Source organism: Oncorhynchus mykiss, chromosome 9 (genome assembly GCF_057628025.1).
Source record: "Oncorhynchus mykiss isolate SJ-2025 chromosome 9, ASM5762802v1, whole genome shotgun sequence".
Taxonomy (NCBI): domain Eukaryota; kingdom Metazoa; phylum Chordata; class Actinopteri; order Salmoniformes; family Salmonidae; genus Oncorhynchus; species Oncorhynchus mykiss.
In genome coordinates, this window is record NC_143030.1 from 74,102,399 (window position 1) to 74,120,473 (window position 18,075).

The window sequence follows — 18,075 nt, forward strand, 5'->3', positions numbered from 1 at the left end:
TCACAGGGCATCACACTGACCGACAGCCAACGCAGGTAACATGACCACTGACCAGTTCATATTGCCTACATTTCTGAGGCCCATCACCCATGTTCAGTATATCATTAGCGATAAGTAAAGAAAATAGGAAGAAAGGTTTGCATGGATGTATTGTGGTAGATTAGTGGAGATGTTTGGGATATCAATGGTCACACTGAATAGTCTGTCTGTCTGTCTGTCTATCTATCTATCTATCTATCTATAGGGTGTTCTTCAGGAGACACTACCCAGTCAACAGTGTGACCTTCAGCAGCATCGACCCCCAGGACAGGAGGTGGGCACTGGAGCCAGCCAGCACAGACCACAACCTAATCACAACCACGGTCAACCCAGATATGACAGATAGGCTGTAGATCCTATTGAAGACTGAGATGTTATTGAAACCAGTGCCAGGCAGTATCACATCAGTACTATAGCCTCAATATAATGGAAACATTCTGACCACACAGTATTACATCAGTACTATATCCTCAATGTAATGGAAACATTCTGACCACACAGTATTACATCAGTACTATATCCTCAATATAATGGAAACATTCTGACCACACAGTATCACATCAGTACTATATCCTCAATGTAATGGAAACATTCTGACCACACAGTATTACATCAGTACTATATCCTCAATATAATGGAAACATTCTGACCACACAGTATTACATCAGTACTATATCCTCAATGTAATGGAAACATTCTGACCACACAGTATTACATCAGTACTATATCCTCAATATAATGGAAATTTTCTGACCACACAGTATTACATCAGTACTATATCCTCAATATAATGGAAACATTCTGACCACACAGTGTATCTACATCATCCATTTAAATAAGATAATACAGGCATTTCAATCATCACCATATTTCATTCATCTTGCTGTAAACCTGTGCATGGATCTGTATGAGCTTGAATTGTGTCTGTGTGTGTGTGTGTGTGTGTGTGTGTGTGTGTGTGTGTGTGTGTGTGTGTGTGTGTGTGTGTGTGTGTGTGTGTGTGTGTGTGTGTGTGTGTGTGTGTGTGTGTGTGTGTGTGTGTGTGTGTGTGTGTGTGTGTGTGTGTGCGTGCGTGCGTGCGTGCGTGCGTGCGTATGTGCGTGCGTGCGTGCGTGCGTGCGTGCGTGCGAGTGTGTGTGCGTGCACGAGTGTGTGAGATGGAGAGAGTGTGTGCGTGTGTGTATGTGAGATGGAGAGAGTGTGTGCATGTAAGATGGAGAGAGTGTGTGGTATGTGTATAACTGGGTATTGCAGGCCTTGGCTGTGAACGTAAGCTGTACCTATGCCTCTGTGCTTGTTTGAGAGCTCTGTCTGTCTCTTTGCTTCAGGTGGACTAACTCAGACAGCACAACTTCTAAGTAAGTGCTCTACGTGTCTGGACATGTTGGTTTTGGAGCACTTAATGTGTGTTGACAATGTTTGATTACCTGCATGGCATCTTATTTCTTCTGTGCCTTGCCCGTCATCCCGGTAAATATCTGTGGATCATGAACACAGTCTCAAATTCATGTTCACAAATATCTATGCTCACAGTTCCTGTTTTATGCCAATTTACGAAAGCTGTGGTGTTTGAGGATTTAAAAAAATATATTGTATTGTAGCTTAGGAGGTATTATGCTAACGTGATCCACCATCCTGTACGTTGGTCTCTCGTTCCACCTCACTGAATCTGAGAGGGCGAAACAGAATGGAAGCTTGTGAGGTCAGGATGGTTGAACAAGGCAAATATTATCCTTCCAGGTCGTACCTTCTACTACAGTAACTGTAATTAGCTGGCCCATACTTTAGTCTCACCCTCAGTCGTCATATCAAACCAGTAAGAATGGGCATCACCATGTCTGAGTAAGTGTGTATTTCTCCCCCCTCTATCTCTTTCCTTTCCCCTCTCTTTCTCCTCCTCCTCCTCCTGTTCAATAGGGTGTTTGGGTTTGTAGCCAAGAAGCCAGGCAGCATGGCAGAGAACGTGTGTCATCTGTTTGCCGAGCTCGACCCGGAGCAGCCTTCCTCAGCCATCGTCAACTTCATCAACAAGGTGATGTTAGGGCCGCAGCGCAGGTAGAGAGACAGAAAAGGACCAAGCCAATGACCTGTCACCGCAACAACACTGTCACAACTCCTAAAGAGAATCAGGAGGCTACAGAAATGCTTTACAGACCCATAAAGCACTAGTGGTGGTGGCATCTTTTCAAAGACTGAGTTTGACCCCAAAGGCTCAACATTTTAAACATGACTGCCATTTTGAATTATAATCTAAACGTAATCGTTGTTTATATTCTAATGTCTATAATGCCGCCATTGATAGTTGCCTTCGAGATACCAAAGCTTTGTTGTCACTTGTTAGTCAGTAATCTAAGGTATCAATAAGTAGCCTAGTCTACCAAAGATCTTGCCTCAACCCTGTCACTCTCCCTTTGACAATCATAAGTGTAAGTCAAACACAATGTAGAAGATGATATAGTCCTACAGCAGGCTACAGTAGGCTACATTGGGCTACAGTAGATTACAGTAGGCTACATTAGCCTACAGTAGATTACAGTAGGCTACATTAGGCTACAGTAGATCACAGTAGGCTACAGTAGACTGACACCTTTAGGCTACAGTAGATTACAGTAGGCTACAGTAGACTGACTACATTAGGCTACAGTAGATTACAGTAGGCTACAGTAGACGGACTACATTAGGCTACAGTAGACTACAGTAGGCTACAGTAGACTGACTACATTAGGCTACAGTAGATTACAGTAGGCTACAGTATACGGACTACATTAGGCTACATGTATATTACATTAGGCTACAGTAGACTACATTAGGCTACAGTGGATTACAGTAGACAACAGTAGGCTGCATTAGACTGACTACATTAGGCTACAGTAGACTACATTAGGCTACAGTAGATTATAGTAGACTGCAGTAGATTACAGCAGACTACAGTAGGCTGCATTAGACTGACTACATTAGGCTACAGTAGACTACATTAGGCTACAGTAGATTATAGTAGACTGCAGTAGATTACAGCAGACTACAGTAGGCTGCATTAGACTGACTACATTAGGCTACAGTAGACTACATTAGGCTACAGTAGATTACAGTAGACTACAGTAGATTACAGCAGACTACAGTAGGCTGCATTAGACTGACTACATTAGGCTACAGTAGACTACATTAGGCTATAGTAGATCACAGTAGGCTACAGTAGACTGACACCTTTAGGCTACAGTAGATTACAGTAGGCTACAGTAGACTGACTACATTAGGCTACAGTAGATTACAGTAGGCTACAGTAGACGGACTACATTAGGCTACAGTAGACTACAGTAGGCTACAGTAGACTGACTACATTAGGCTACAGTAGATTACAGTAGGCTACAGTATACGGACTACATTAGGCTACATGTATATTACATTAGGCTACAGTAGACTACATTAGGCTACAGTGGATTACAGTAGACAACAGTAGGCTGCATTAGACTGACTACATTAGGCTACAGTAGACTACATTAGGCTACAGTAGATTATAGTAGACTGCAGTAGATTACAGCAGACTACAGTAGGCTGCATTAGACTGACTACATTAGGCTACAGTAGACTACATTAGGCTACAGTAGATTATAGTAGACTGCAGTAGATTACAGCAGACTACAGTAGGCTGCATTAGACTGACTACATTAGGCTACAGTAGACTACATTAGGCTACAGTAGATTACAGTAGACTACAGTAGATTACAGCAGACTACAGTAGGCTGCATTAGACTGACTACATTAGGCTACAGTAGACTACATTAGGCTATAGTAGATTACAGTAGGCTACAGTAGACTACAGCAGGGTATGTTATGCTACAGTAAAAAGTAAAAGTGAGAAACGTCTATTTGTAATGTGCAAGCGACAAAGTGTATGTGGTTAGGGTATCAATGTGTGTGGAGGCTAGGAGTTAGGGCACAGATATGGTAATGTGGTGGAGGCTAGGGGTTAGGGCACAGATATAGTAATGTGTGGAGGCTAGGGGTTAGGGTAATGTGTAGAGGCTAGGGGCTAGGGTACAGATATGGTAATGTGGTGGAGGCTAGGGGTTAGGGCACAGATATGGTAATGTGGTGGAGGCTAAGGGCTAGGGCACAGATATGGTAATGTGATGGAAGCTAGGGGTGAGGGCACAGATATGGTAATGTGGTGGAGGCTAGGGGCTAGGGTACAGATATGGTAATGTGTGGAGGCTAGGGGTTAGGGTAATGTGTGGAGGCTAGGGGTTAGGGTAATGTATGGAGGCTAGAGGTTAGGGTACATTATGGTAATGTGTGGAGGCTAGGGGTTAGAGTACAGATATGGTAATGTCGGGAGGCTAGGGGTTAGGGTACATATATGGTAATGTGTGGAGGCTAGGGGTTAGGGTACAGATATGGTCATGTGTGGAGGCTAGGGGTTAGGGTAATGTGTGGAGGCTAGGGGTTAGGGTACAGATATGGTAATGTGTGGAGGCTAGGGGTTAGGGTAATGTGTGGAGGCTAGGGGTTAGGGTACAGATATGGTAATGTGTGGAGGCTAGGGGTTAGGGTAATGTGTGGAGGTTAGGGTACAGATATGGTAATGTGTGGAGGCTAGGGGTTAGGGTACAGATATGGTAATGTGTGGAGGCTAGTGGTTAGGGTACAGATATGGTAATGTGTGGAGGCTAGGGGCTAGGGTACAGATATGGTAATGTGTGGAGGCTAGGGGTTAGGGTAATGTGTGGAGGCTAGGGGTTAGGGTACAGATATGGTAATGTGTGGAGGCTAGGGGCTAGGGTACAGATATGGTAATGTATGTGGAGGCTAGGGTACAGATATGGTAATGTAGTGGAGGCTAGGGGCTAGGGTACAGCTATGGTAATGTGGTGGAGGCTAGGGGTGAGGGCACAGATATGGTCATGTGTGGAGGCTAGGGGTTAGGGTACAGATATAGTAATGTGTGGAGGCTAGGGGTTAGCGTACAGATATGGTAATGTGTGGAGGCTAGGGGTTAGGGTACATATATGGTAATGTGTGGAGGCTAGGGGTTAGGGTACAGATATGGTAATGTGTGGAGGCTAGGGGTTAGGCCACAGATATGTGTGGAGGCTAGGGGTTAGGGTACAGATATAGTAATGTGTGGAGGCTAGGGGTTAAGGTAATGTGTGGAGGCTAGGGGTTAGAGTACAGATATGGTAATGTGTGGAGGCTAGGGGTTAGGGTACAGATATGGTAATGTGTGGAGGCTAGTGGTTAGGCCACAGATATGGTAATGTGTAGAGGCTAGGGGTTAGAGTACAGATATGGTAATGTGTGGAGGCTAGGGGTTAGGGTACAGATATGGTAATGTGTGGAGGCTAGGGGTTAGGCCACAGATATGGCAAGTCCCAGAGATGATGGGGTATTGTTATGTTTAGTTCACATGTAAGTTCTTATGAATTGTGCCCTAGAAAGAAACGCTTGCAGTAACCAAGGACAACCAAGGAACAAAGGTGTGCCACACCACTGCCCTCCCCAGTGCATTGTATAACCATGGATTCTTCTGTCAAGCACTGTACACAATAATATCGCTGCAAATAGTCATGTAGTTCTATTATACACATATTATGGGTAAATGCTAACCTATGATGCAAATAATATTCCTTATATTGTATATTTTTGAGAAATATATTCCAACATTAAAAACAAGACAAGGATGAGGTCATGTCTTTGCCACAACTTCAACATAATGCTCACCTCTTTTTTACCTGTATGACTTTATGTACAAACATAAATCAGAGAGGTGTCTAAGGCCCTATGTACTTAAACCAAAGACAAAGCACTCCTGTATTAAGATTTCATCTTTCATATTTTTAAGCTTCATGTGTTTGTATTGATACGAGTTTTGCATCGTTTTTGTAAGACATGAAGACTACTTTGTATAACAGTGGTAATATATTGTGGTCTGTTTTTCTTATTGATCTTTATATGTAGTAATATATTTTATCACATGCAGCTAGGAAAGTGAAAGTAAAAATGAAACATTGAGGAAAATCTTGTTATATGCTATTTTTTTAAAGAAAGCTTTGTATGCACAACTGAATATAATAAAACAAAAGTTGTGGTACCAAATCTGATTTCTGCTCATTGGTTTTACCATCTCTAGGTTTCTAAACTGTACCCAAGAATTTAAAGCCTTGTGTATTTTGCTCAGAAACAAGCACTTTTCAAGAGCAAGGTCTAAAAACAAAAAACGTCAGCCATGTTCTCATTAAAAAAAGTAACCATCTTTATTAGTTGAACATTCCCTTGTTTTTTTTCTCCCCATTTTAGAATTTTGGCATTTGAAAAATACATACATTTCATCCCCTACAAGGCATGATTCAGTCATATTCCTTCAGCATACAAAACACATGTTTTTTTTTGTTGTTTTTTTACACCTCACCATCTGTTTTCACCTTTCTCCATTGTAACCTTGTCTCAGATCTGGTTGAGCTCTTGCCAAGTCATTGCTGTCATTGTCAAGCCAAACTTTTTTTTGCATGACAATGAGTGACAGGAAGTTAGCATGATAGCACAAACAGATTGGCACTCAGGCGGTCTCCATTGCCCTTTAGTGCAATAACCCTGTTCAAACACAATTCAAAAGATCTAACCAGCAGAGCTAAATTAAACAAAACAATCTGCTAACTTGGAAATACCACACAAGCTTATCGCTTTTACACACTCTGGAAATACCAAACTCCGAAACCAAATTTCAAGTAATTTCATCAGCTTAATTATAAAGTCTATGACAACAAGAGGCTGTGCTTTGGAATGTAAACGCCATTACGAAGATACCCAACACAATAGGACAGTGAGTGAGTTAATGACGTTTTAGTCATGCCGACCTGGTTAATACTGCAGTGGCTGTCATTAAAGATCCCTTTAGCAAGCCATTACGGAGTTATTAAGTCCAAGTTGGGCCTCCGCGGACAGAGGTCCTTACACTGTGCTAGTGTGCTGTGTACTTGGCAAGACTATGCTCTTAGTATTACATTTTTAACAATCATGTCAACAACGTTGTACTTCGACATGATAGTTGGATACACCAGCTAATCATGCTCTAGCAAAACATTTGCAGTCCCCCCCCCCCCATAATTAAGGGCAGTAAAATGTTCAATCCCAAAGAAAAAAAAAAACAAACCTGCCTTTTTATGGACTTTAGAATCATATATTACTACTCTTATGTTTAATCTTGTACTAGTATAAATGCTTAGTAAATCAGTGGGAAACACCCAAACGGAGTGTATTAACTTATGATAGTACCTGCTGACAGTAACTCGCCCTTATTAAAAAGCAGAAAATAAATCAGAGATACAAACAATAGCCCTATGTACCATTTTTGAGGTGCAAACAAATTGTCTTAGGCACATCCCTCGACTAGTCCTGTCCCAGATATAAATAGCAGGAAGCAAATCTCCCTTCTTGCACAATAAAATATCAGCCACTTTATACATTCCTACTGTGCCAAGTCCCTGAAATCATAGGACCCACACCAAAGGACACTTAAAAATGTGAGCGAACGCTCAAGGACTAGCACAGCAGGATACGTAGTCATAATTCAGTAGTAACACCGGTAACTGTGCTCAAGCTAAAGGATAACTAATTCCCTCCTAAAGTCAAGATTGTTGCGGCTTCAACAGGATGTAAATTAGTCATGTCTTGAATTTCAGCAAAATATACAACAGCTGAATATAATTTACTGAAGAGCTGGTGTTTGTTGCATTTATGAAGGCAAGTGATCAAACTTAATGATCCTGAAGTCAAAACAAATGCTTGGACTGAAATGATTGGAAACATTCCCTGGTTCTTGTCACCTGGCTCCCAGCATCTTGGTCCCTCTGTCCCTTGCTGCTGGACTCTTGGCCTCACCACTGGCTGGTGGTGATTTTAGTGGTGAGGGAGGGAGGGAGGGTTACTGCCACAGTCGGCGTGGGGGCTGGTGAACCGTGGAGTTTGAACCACAGTCAATGTAGCGATAGGCTTCCAGGGTATTCTGGGCCGTGCGCATCATGTAGGAGGTTTTCACAGATGTCCTGGGAACGAAGAACACAGTTGTGATTAAAAACAGTGAAATATAAAGACAAAATGGCAAGAGGTAGAGATGGAAGTGATACGGTTTCACAACTACGAGGTAGGATATACTTACTGCATGATAACCAAGATATTGTGAACCTTGATGCTTGCCATGGTGCAGAAGGCACTGAGGGTGGAAAGAGCAGTTAGAACCTCTTCACAATCACAAATAGAACTTTACCCCTACCTACATGTGCAAATTACCTCAACTAACCTGTACCCCCACACATTTACTCAGTACCAGTACCCCCACACATTTACTCAGTACCAGTACCCCCTGTATATAGCCTCGTTATTGTGATACTTTTTTTTCTTTAATAAAATATTTACTAAACATAAACTAACTCTTTTCTTAGTTGGTTAATTAAAAACTTATTTCGGGATCGGTGTCCCATCCACGGGATGGATGAGCTAATGTAGGCTAATGCGATTAGGATGAGGTTGTAAGTAACAAGAACATTTCCCAGGACATAGACATATCTGATATTGGCAGAAGGCTTAAATTCTTGTTAATCTAACTGCACAATTTACAGTAGCTATTACAGTGAAATATACCATGCTAATATTGAGGAGTACACAATTTTGAACTTGAAAAGTTATTAATAAACAAATTACACACATTTAGGCAGTCTTGATACAACATTTTGAACAGAAATGCAATTGTTCATAGGATCAGTCAACAACAAAAAAATCACATACACTGCTGCATTCTAGTGGACAAAATCTTGGAATAATACATTATGGCCTCTCTTGCATTTCAAAGATGTTAAAACAAAAATACAAAGTTTTCTTTTTCTTTTACCAGATCTATTGCGTTATATTCTCCGACATTCCTTTCACATTTCCACAAACTTCAAAGTTTTTCCTTTCAAATGGTACCAAGAATATGCATATCCTGAGCTACAGGCAGTTAGATTTGGATATGTCATTTTAGGTATTTTTTTAAATATTTTTTTTAAAGGGGTGGATCCTTAAGAGGTTTTAAGGGCTTGTAAGTAAGATCTACACTGGTTGTATTCGAAGCATGTGACAAATAACATTTGATATATTAACAATTACAGGACTTGAAACAAAAACAACTAAATACAGGTCTTTACAGGTCCCTTTAACTTACTAAACATAGGAGGTGCTTCCACTGATCTGAACGCTGACTGTGAAGTTCACCTGTAGTAAAAAAATAAAATAAAAAGTTTTAAAATAGTCAAGACCAGAAGTCAAATGAAATTTTGGCAGGAAATGCAAACAAGACGTATATTTGAAGCAAGTAACGTATACAAGTCAATCATTAAACTACATGTAACATGGAGTGAATGTGTCCCAAGTGATGGTTCACTGCGTCTAAGACTGCAGCAGGCCCTACCTGTGTCTGGCTCAGGGGCTGGATGGTGATGACGTTATCTAGCTGCATGGTGCCTATGACTGTTTTCATATAGAGAACCTGGCAGCTTAGACTATCCACCATCACTGTGAAGAAGTTTGAGTTGGTGAAGTTCAAGGAGCTCTGACAAATAGGACCAGGGAAAATGAACAGTCAGCAGAACACACCATAAACAGCAGGAAACAGTCAAATTACCATCTTATCTCCAACTAACAGAGTACATCTTCACGCGATTTACTGACTTACTGTCATATTTATGAGGACTTTAGTGTTGATGTGATCAAACTGCACGGTGACAGAGCGTATCCCATCATCCTCCACCATGACAGAGCGAGGAAAGAGGAAGAAGACCACCAGCGAGGAAGCCAGGAGACATAGCACCGCCGAGAGGACCACATACAGCTTCCTGTCAAACATAGCACTTACTGTTTACTTTGACAATCAATGTTACCCAAAAAACAAACTGAACCAACTAAAAATGACAGAATGTGATGGTTATGTACAGTTGAAGGCAAAGTTTACATACACCTTAGCCAAATACATTTAAACTCAGTTTCACAATTTCTGACATTTAATCCTAGTAAAAATCCCGACTTACGGTTAGTTAGGATCACCATTTCATTTTAAGAATGTGAAATGTCAGCATAATAGTAGAGAATGATTTATTTCAGCTTTTATTTCTTTCATCACATTCCCAGTGAGTCAGAAGTTTACATACACTCAATTAATATTTGGTAGCATTGCCTTTAAATTGTTTCACTTGGGTCAAACGTTTTGAGTAGCCTTCCACAAGCTTCCCACAATAAGTTGGGTGAATTTTGGCCCATTCCTCCTGACAGAGCTGGTGTAATGTTCTATAGGGTTGAGGTCAGGATTTTGTGATGGCCACTCCAATACCTTGACTTTGTTGTCCTTAAGCCATTTTGTCACAACCTTGGAAGTATGCTTGGGATCATTGTCCATTTGGAAGACCCATTTGCGACCAAGCTTTAACTTCCTGACTGATGTCTTGCGATGTTGCGTCAATATATCCACATCATTTATCCTGCCTCATGATGCCATCTATTTTGTGAAGTGCATCAGTCCCTCCTGCAGCAAAGCCACCTCCACAACATGCTGCCACCCCTGTGCTTCACGGTTGGGATTCTTCGGCTTGCAAGCCTCCCTCTTTTTCCTCCAAACATAACAATGGTCATTATGGCCAAACAGTTCTATTGTTGTTTCAACAGACCAGAGGACATTTCTCCAAAAAGTACCATCTTTGTCCCCATGTGCAGTTGCAAACCGTAGTCTGTCTTTTTTATGGCGGTTTTGGAGCAGTGGCTTCTTCCTTGCTGAGCGGCCATTCAGGTTATGTCGATATAAGACTCGTTTTACTGTGGATATAGATACTTTGTACCTGTTTCCTCCAGCATTTTCACAAGGTCCTTTGCTGTTGTTCTGAGATTGATTTGCACTTTTCACACCAAAGTACGTTCATCTCTAGGAGAGAGAACACGTCTCCTTCCTGAGCGATACGACGGCTGCGTGGGCCCATGGTGTTTATACTTGCGTACTATCGTTTGTACAGATGAACTTGGTACCTTCATGCGTTTGGAAATTGCTCCCAAGGATGAACCACACTTGTGAAGGTCTTCAATTTGTTTTCTGAGGTCTTGGCTGATTTCCCTATGATGTCAAGCAAATATGCACTGAGTTTGAAGGTAGGCCTTGAAATATATCCACAAGTACAACTCCAATTGATTCAAATGATGTCAATTAGCCTATCAGAAGCTTCTAAAGCCATGACATAATTTTCTGGAAATTTCCAAGCTATTTAAAGGCACAGTCAACTTAGTGTTTGAAAACTTTTGACCCACTGGAATTGTGATGCAGTGAAATAATCTGTCTGTAAACAATTGTTGGAAGAATTCCTTGTGACATGCATAAAGTAGATGTCCTAACCAACTTGCCCAAACTATAGTTTGTTAACAAGAAATTTGTGGAGTGGTTGAAAAATGAGTTTTAATGACTCCAACCTAAGTGTATGAAAACTTCCGACTTCAACTGTATGTGACCGATCCAGATATAAGCTGGTGAGAAAAATGGGTTAGCTGTAAAACGTACGTTCTCTGGGGCCGGAGTCTCTGGTCGTTGTAGGGAACCAGAGCCACAAGCTCATTGACCTGCTCTGAAAGACAATGACCACAGAAGAGGGACAAGTCAAATGGGAGAACACCATCATAATGATCCCTACCACATCAGTACAGCAATCAATGCCCAGCAGGACAGGAATCCAGACAGGAAATGCCTCACCTGAGGGGATGTGGCCAGTGCCTTGGCATGTTGGACAGGTAATACTGTCCCTGCCAGTAAACTCTACATAAGGGAACCGAGCAATGTCCTCCTGTCTGTCCAGTCCATCCAGCGAGTCATCATCATCATCTCCCGTCTGCCACCCTGTCCCAACCTCCGGGACGAGCAGAAGACTGCTGTCGCTTTCGCTTCGGGACCATTGAGTGCCCATGAGCTGGCTGGCAGATAATCAAGCCAGCCTTTTTTCAAAGGACAGACCCTAGGGCACAGCAAAAATAAAAGTTGAGTAAAGGGCAGGACTTATTTAGGCTAATAATCAACGTTTGGCAATTGTATTTAAAATTATTAGCCTACTGCAGATGGGTTGCCTCCCACAATGTAAACAATGTTCCAGTTGTGTTGCCCTACAGTAGGTCTGGGATTTCCAGACTAGACAGACGTTGGCCAGTACGCCAGGCCTCAAAGCACATAATGTCCCAGGCACTACTACATTTCCCTGTAGCACAGATATGGCAATCGGAATAAATGGCGTAGGGCGTGGCCTCTTAATGTCAAACGTGGAAGTATGTGGATAGGCATGAACAATGACCATAACATGTTTAAAAACATAGCTATGAACACTATCACAATAGCTAGCCAGCTACACATTGGCTAGTAACGTATTATGTCCAACAACAACACAACTATCAGTTATTTAGTCGAATCAAAGCACAATAACAACAGCAAGCTTCGTGCCACTGCGGTCGAGAATGTTTGAGCTATCTTGCTAGCGGTAAAGTTACGTAAGGTAAGTAGCTAGCTAACTTAGCTATCGAGCTGTTAGCTAGCAAGCAAAGTTAACTAGCTAGCTGTCAACGTTTACCAAGGTGCACAACTTGCACTAGTCTTGCGTCTTCAGACATAATAGTTGTCTTACCTTTATATATTTGGTTGACGATATTTCTAAGAACATTCAGGTAAGGCTATCAAGTCATTGATCGTGTTGTTTTGCCAGCAGCTCGTGACACTCACTTTGCAGTTCGTTCTTGTGCAGGGGTGTATTCATTCCGCAGATTATGTTGCAAAACGTTTCTTAAACGGAAGCAAACTGAACTAAACGGGGCGGGAGCTACCTGAATTTGTCCAATAGTTTTAGTTACAAAACGGAACTTTTTGAAACTGTTTGGGCTAATGTTTAACCCCGGTTGTTGATGGGCTTGCAATCGGTTTAATTCTAGTTGGCGCTTGAAAATCTTCTTAAAGGTACAGTGCAAACCAGGATTTACGCCTACAGTTTTTTATTTTGGAAGAATTTTGCGAAGTTTCCGTTTTGCACATCCCTACCTAAAAATAATATTGAAATAAAGTAATGTACACAACCGGTCAAAGGTTTTAGAACACCTACTCATTCAAGCGTTTTTCTTTAGTTTATTAAGAGTGTGCAAACCTGTCAAAGGCAAAGGGTGGCTATTTGAGGAATCTCAAATATATAATATATTTTAAGCTGTTTAAAACTTGTTTGGTTACTACATTATTCCATATGTGTTATTTCATAGTTTTGATGTCTTCACTATTATTCTACAATGTAGAAAATAGTAAAACTAAAGAAAAACCCTTGAATGAGTAGGTGTGTCCAAACTTTTGACTGGTACTGAATATCACAGGAGGTAGGTGGCACCTTAATTGATAGAACAGGTTCATGGTAATGGCTGGAGTGGAATAAGTGGAATGGTATCAAATACATTCCATTTGTTCCCTTCTGTACGTTATTGTGGGCTGTTTTCCCGTCAGCAGCTTCCTGTGATGTATATCCATAGACTAAATGTAGAGAGAAAGTGCATGATCCTTGGAAAAATAAAGGATATTAAAGACAACACATACAGTATCCAACTAGTATGTACTGTTTTATTCAGACATTATAGTTAGAGTCATGTGGTACATCTTCAACATGTGTGTTGCATAAAGGTTTCACCATACTAGGTTTGGTTTCCTTCTTGAAGAACTCGGCTAGGCGAAGTGAACATCTGCGCTCTTATACTCCCTTAAAATATATTAGCTTGAAAAAACGAAGAAAAAGCGGCATTACTGTTTGCCCATCTTGAGACGACATAGCAACAAGTAAACTTCCTCAAAACACTGGGAAGCATAAGGTAAACCTTACTGTTTCAACTGGGAAGCATGCTGTAAAAGCTTTCCCAGTCGAAACAGTTTGTGCGAACTGTTTCCACTGTATGCTTTGGAATTTTGTGACATTTTTGTTAATTTTGGTGTTCGGCAGTGTTTTTTTCAGCTGTTGACACACATTTTGTTATCTTCAGGTTTGTCGAAGTTCAGTTGCCGAAGTCTACCCCCCTTCGCCGGTGATTGGTCAACAGTAGGAATCCATGAATGAAGTGCTTGTTGTCTTTCAATGACAGACAACTAGTTTTCATGCAAATACTGCACCAACATCTTGGTTAGATGTAAAAATGTTGCCACAAAGATCTCCTAGACAAAAGGTCTAAATTAATGACATATTTCTTGAGTTGTCTTACTTCATACTATTTTGAGGAAGTGTACTGGCTACGGCATCTCAACAGGGACAAACATTTACATTTTTTTCCTCATTTGTCAAACAAAGGTATTTTAAGGGAGTATGCAGGCACAGACTTCGCCTAGCCGAGTTCTGCTATGAGCAAAACAAACCTGTGTATCCGGACACCTTAAGCATTATAGTCCACTCCTCTTCATGTGTATGTCATGTTCAGTTCCTGTGTTCTCAGTAAAGAGGCTGTGTCATCACCGAGGAGAAATGTTACTGGAAATGAGTGAAATTAAGAAAAGGTTTTTCAACAGATTTCAGTTTGGTGTGATGAATGCATGGCTGTATTGTTGTTCTTATGGGGAAATCCCCACAAGAATAGTAAACAAACACACATTTTGGGACATTTTGTTTGTCCCCACAAGGTCAAATGCTTTTTCTAGGGGGTTTAAGGTTAAGGTTAGAATTAGTGTTAGGGTTAGAATTAGGGTTAGGAGCTAGGGTTAGGGTTTTGGATTAAGGTTAGGGTTAGGGGAAAAGTACGGGTTAGGATTAGGTTTAGAGGTTAGGGAAAATACGATTTTGAATGGGACTGAATTGTGTGTGTGTGTGTGTGTAGGCCTACTGCTTCCTCATTCACATCTCCTGATGCATTGAGTCTCATCCGCAGCTCTACATTCTCCCTCTGCAGAACTTTATTTTTTTATAAAGCTATAAATTTATATAGCTCTGGAACAGGTAACATTGGTACATACAGTGGGGCAAAAAAGTATTTAGTCAGCCACCAATTGTGCAAGTTCTCCCACTTAAAAAGATGAGAGAGGCCTGTAATTTTCATCATAGGTACACTTCAACTATGACAGACAAATTGAGAAGAAAAAAATCCAGAAAATCACATTGTAGGATTTTTAATGAATTTATTTGCAAATTATGGTGTAAAATAAGTATTTGGTCAATAACAAAAGTTTATCTCAATACTTTGTTATATACCCTTTGTTGGCAATGACAGAGGTCACTTTCAACTCCCTCCAAAGATTTTCTATGGGGTTGAGATCTGGAGACTGGCTAGGCCACTCCAGGACCTTGAAATGCTTCTTACGAAGCCACTCCTTCGTTGCCCGGGCGGAGTGTTTGGGATCATTGTCATGCTGAAAGACCCAGCCACATTTCATCTTCAATGCCCTTGCTGATGGAAGGAGGTTTTCACTCAAAATCTCACGATACATGGCCCCATTCATTCTTTCCTTTACACGGATCAGTCGTCCTGGTCCCTTTGCAGAAAAACAGCCCCAAAGCATGATGTTTCCACACCCATGCTTCACAGTGGGTATGCTGTTCTTTGGATGCAACTTAGCATTCTTTGTCCTCCAAACACGACGAGTTGAGTTTTTACCAAAAAGTTATATTTTGGTTTCATCTGACCATATGACATTCTCCCAATCTTCTTCTGGATCATCCAAATGCTCTCTAGCAAACTTCAGACGGGCCTGGACATGTACTGGCTTAAGCAGGGGATCACGTCTGGCACTGCAGGATTTGAGTCCCTGGCGGCGTAGTGTGTTACTGATGGTAGGCTTTGTTACTTTGGTCCCAGCTCTCTGCAGGTCATTCACTAGGTCCCCCCGTGTGGTTCTGGGATTTTTGCTCACCATTCTTGTGATCATTTTGACCCCACGGGGTGAGATCTTGCGTGGAGCCCCAAATCGAGGGAGATTATCAGTGGTCTTGTATGTCTTCAATTTCCTTATAATTGCTCCCACAGTTGATTTCTTCAAACCAAGCTGCTTACCTATTGCAGATTCAGTCTTCCCAGCCTGGTGCAGGTCTACAATTTTGTTTCTGGTGTCCTTTGACAGCTCTTTGGTCTTGGCCATAGTGGAGTTTGGAGTGTGACTGTTTGAGGTTGTGGGCAGGTGTCTTTTATACTGACTAAATAGTTTTTTGCCCCACTGTATCTGCAGCTGGGTGTTTAAACACAAAGCCAAAGACTTTGGGTGGGGTCGGGAGGACGGCACAGAAGGACACAGAGGAGAGGGGGCATGTGTACAGCATAAACTGGGGAACACAAGACAAAATAGGGAAGTAAGAATGACAGTGATAAAAAGCAAGCGAAAGGAAGATTTTTGGAAGAGGGAGGATGGGGCAGTTGTATTACACAACACCATAGAAACACAGAAAAATATAAGGGGCCCAATTACTTCTGTAAACCAAGTGTACATTTCTCCTTTTTAGACTTCATCATAATGAGACAGTTTCATTTTCCCTTGGAGATTAACCCTAAACTCTCACCTTGGCGTTGAACCCTAGGCTCTGACCTTGGAGTTGGAGCCTAAGCTCTTCCTTTTGAGTTAAACCCTAGGCTATATTCCTTTGGAGTTGGGCCCTACGCAACTAAGCATTTAACGTTAGGTAGCGTCTTTTTTTGGTGCAGTCCTTGATTTCAACGTCCACGGAGTTACCGGTCCGAAACAAATCTGAACCAATCACAGACGTCCGATCCAGCCTATATTTGTCCCAAATATAGAAGTTCCGATTTAGCCCAAACATAGACGTTGAGAATTGGTTCAGATTTCTATGTTTCACAAGTTTGGACAGCACAGTACAGTAGAGCACAGCTCGAGTACAGTACATTACAATACACAGTACAGTACAGAAAATTAGAGTATAGCACAGTAGAGTCCAGTACAGTACAATGCAGTGGAGCACACTAGCCTACAGTAAAGAAAAGTGTACTATAATGTATCTTACTTTACTCTACTGTACTCTACTGTAATGTACTCTACTGAAGTCAACTGTACTCTACTGTAATGTACTCTACTGTAATATACTCTACTGTAGTAAACTGAACTCTACTGTAATGTACTACTGAAGCAAAACTGTACTCTACTGTGCTCTACTTAATTAACTATTCTGTACTGTCCATTACTGAATAAAACTGAACTGTCCTGTAGTGTATGTACTCTTGTGTTCTACTGTACTGTGATGTTCAAACTTGTGAAACATAGCCTTTAACGTCTATGATTCGTTCAGATTTGGATCTGGTCCACACCAACCAAATTGTACTTGTTTGCGGGCAGAGCTCATTAATAGTCAGCATGCTTTGCAAGTGTTTATTTTTACGTTTACATTTTGGTCATTCAGCAGCCGCTCATATCCAGTGACTTACAGTCAGTGCATTCAACTAAGGATAGATAAACGACAACATATCACAATAATAGCGAGAAAATAAACATCTCTAACCATTACTCAGAATGTTATTGTAGTTGAAGTGGTCTGTTGGTTTATTATGTATGTTGTACTACTACGAACATCATTGCTCCCAGATTTAGGAAAAGCAAGCATAATTGCGCGATAGGTGGGAGTAATAATAGATATTTTGTTGCAATCTTAATTTGGCTTCTCTTTTCTATTAAAATATGTGAAAAAAAGTATAATTGTGTTGTAATGCGACTGTTTAGCAGCTGAAATTTGGCCATATAATCAATATCTGAAAAATACTTATTTACAATGTCTGCAAATGACATTTTCACGTATTTTTTTTTACATCCAGAAAATATTTTTACCTTTCATTCAGCAACTAAAATGCACAAGATGTTAATGTCAGGACAATATTACTGAAATGTGTATTTTGTATGCCATTTTGCTTACTGAGTAGGCTCTCACCTTGGTTTTGTGCTCCAAAATGTCAATACCGCTCAAGGACAAAAACGAACACTTTGCTCTTCTTCTGCAGCTTTTCTGTCGACTGTGTCAGACATCTAATGGAGGGCCTTGCTCAACCACT

At 41.1% G+C, this 18,075-nt stretch overlaps 2 protein-coding genes and 2 long non-coding RNA genes across 9 annotated transcripts in view; 3 read left to right on the forward strand and 1 right to left on the reverse strand.

Annotated features, from left to right (window-relative positions):
* LOC110531258 (tensin-2) overlaps window positions 1–2,855 on the forward strand; it is a 64,510-nt gene extending 61,655 nt beyond the window's left edge. For 5 of the 6 annotated variants that reach the window (XM_090185323.1, XM_090185326.1, XM_090185324.1 and 2 more), the window contains 4 exons: window positions 1–35; window positions 245–313; window positions 1,368–1,397; window positions 1,957–2,855. The exon at window positions 1–35 is cut by the window's left edge and continues 134 nt beyond it. In XM_090185323.1, the coding sequence (XP_090041449.1) occupies window positions 1–35; window positions 245–313; window positions 1,368–1,397; window positions 1,957–2,098 (276 nt within the window). In that variant the 3' untranslated portion in view covers window positions 2,099–2,855. The remainder of the gene's footprint in view (window positions 36–244; window positions 314–1,367; window positions 1,398–1,956) is intronic. The other variant, XM_090185325.1, reaches the window with a different exon arrangement.
* A 2,061-nt stretch (window positions 2,856–4,916) lies between these two features.
* LOC149981334 (uncharacterized) lies at window positions 4,917–6,132 on the forward strand. The gene is made up of 2 exons (XR_016483433.1): window positions 4,917–5,085; window positions 5,180–6,132. It is a non-coding gene; the product is annotated as an uncharacterized LOC149981334 (long non-coding RNA).
* Window positions 6,133–6,265: 133 nt separating this feature from the next.
* Window positions 6,266–13,036, reverse strand: LOC110532755 (transmembrane protein 106C). The gene is made up of 8 exons (XM_021616879.3): window positions 12,708–13,036; window positions 11,792–12,050; window positions 11,603–11,666; window positions 9,743–9,902; window positions 9,479–9,619; window positions 9,233–9,282; window positions 8,192–8,245; window positions 6,266–8,078 (listed from the first exon to the last, which is right to left on the reverse strand). The coding sequence occupies exons 2-8, from the start codon at window positions 12,000–12,002 to the stop codon at window positions 7,958–7,960; spliced, it is 801 nt and encodes a 266-aa protein (XP_021472554.1). The 5' UTR covers window positions 12,003–12,050; window positions 12,708–13,036; the 3' UTR covers window positions 6,266–7,957.
* Window positions 13,037–13,743: 707 nt separating this feature from the next.
* On the forward strand, window positions 13,744–14,553 carry LOC149981335 (uncharacterized). The gene is made up of 2 exons (XR_016483432.1): window positions 13,744–13,920; window positions 14,089–14,553. It is a non-coding gene; the product is annotated as an uncharacterized LOC149981335 (long non-coding RNA).
* The last annotated feature ends 3,522 nt before the right edge of the window (window positions 14,554–18,075 follow it).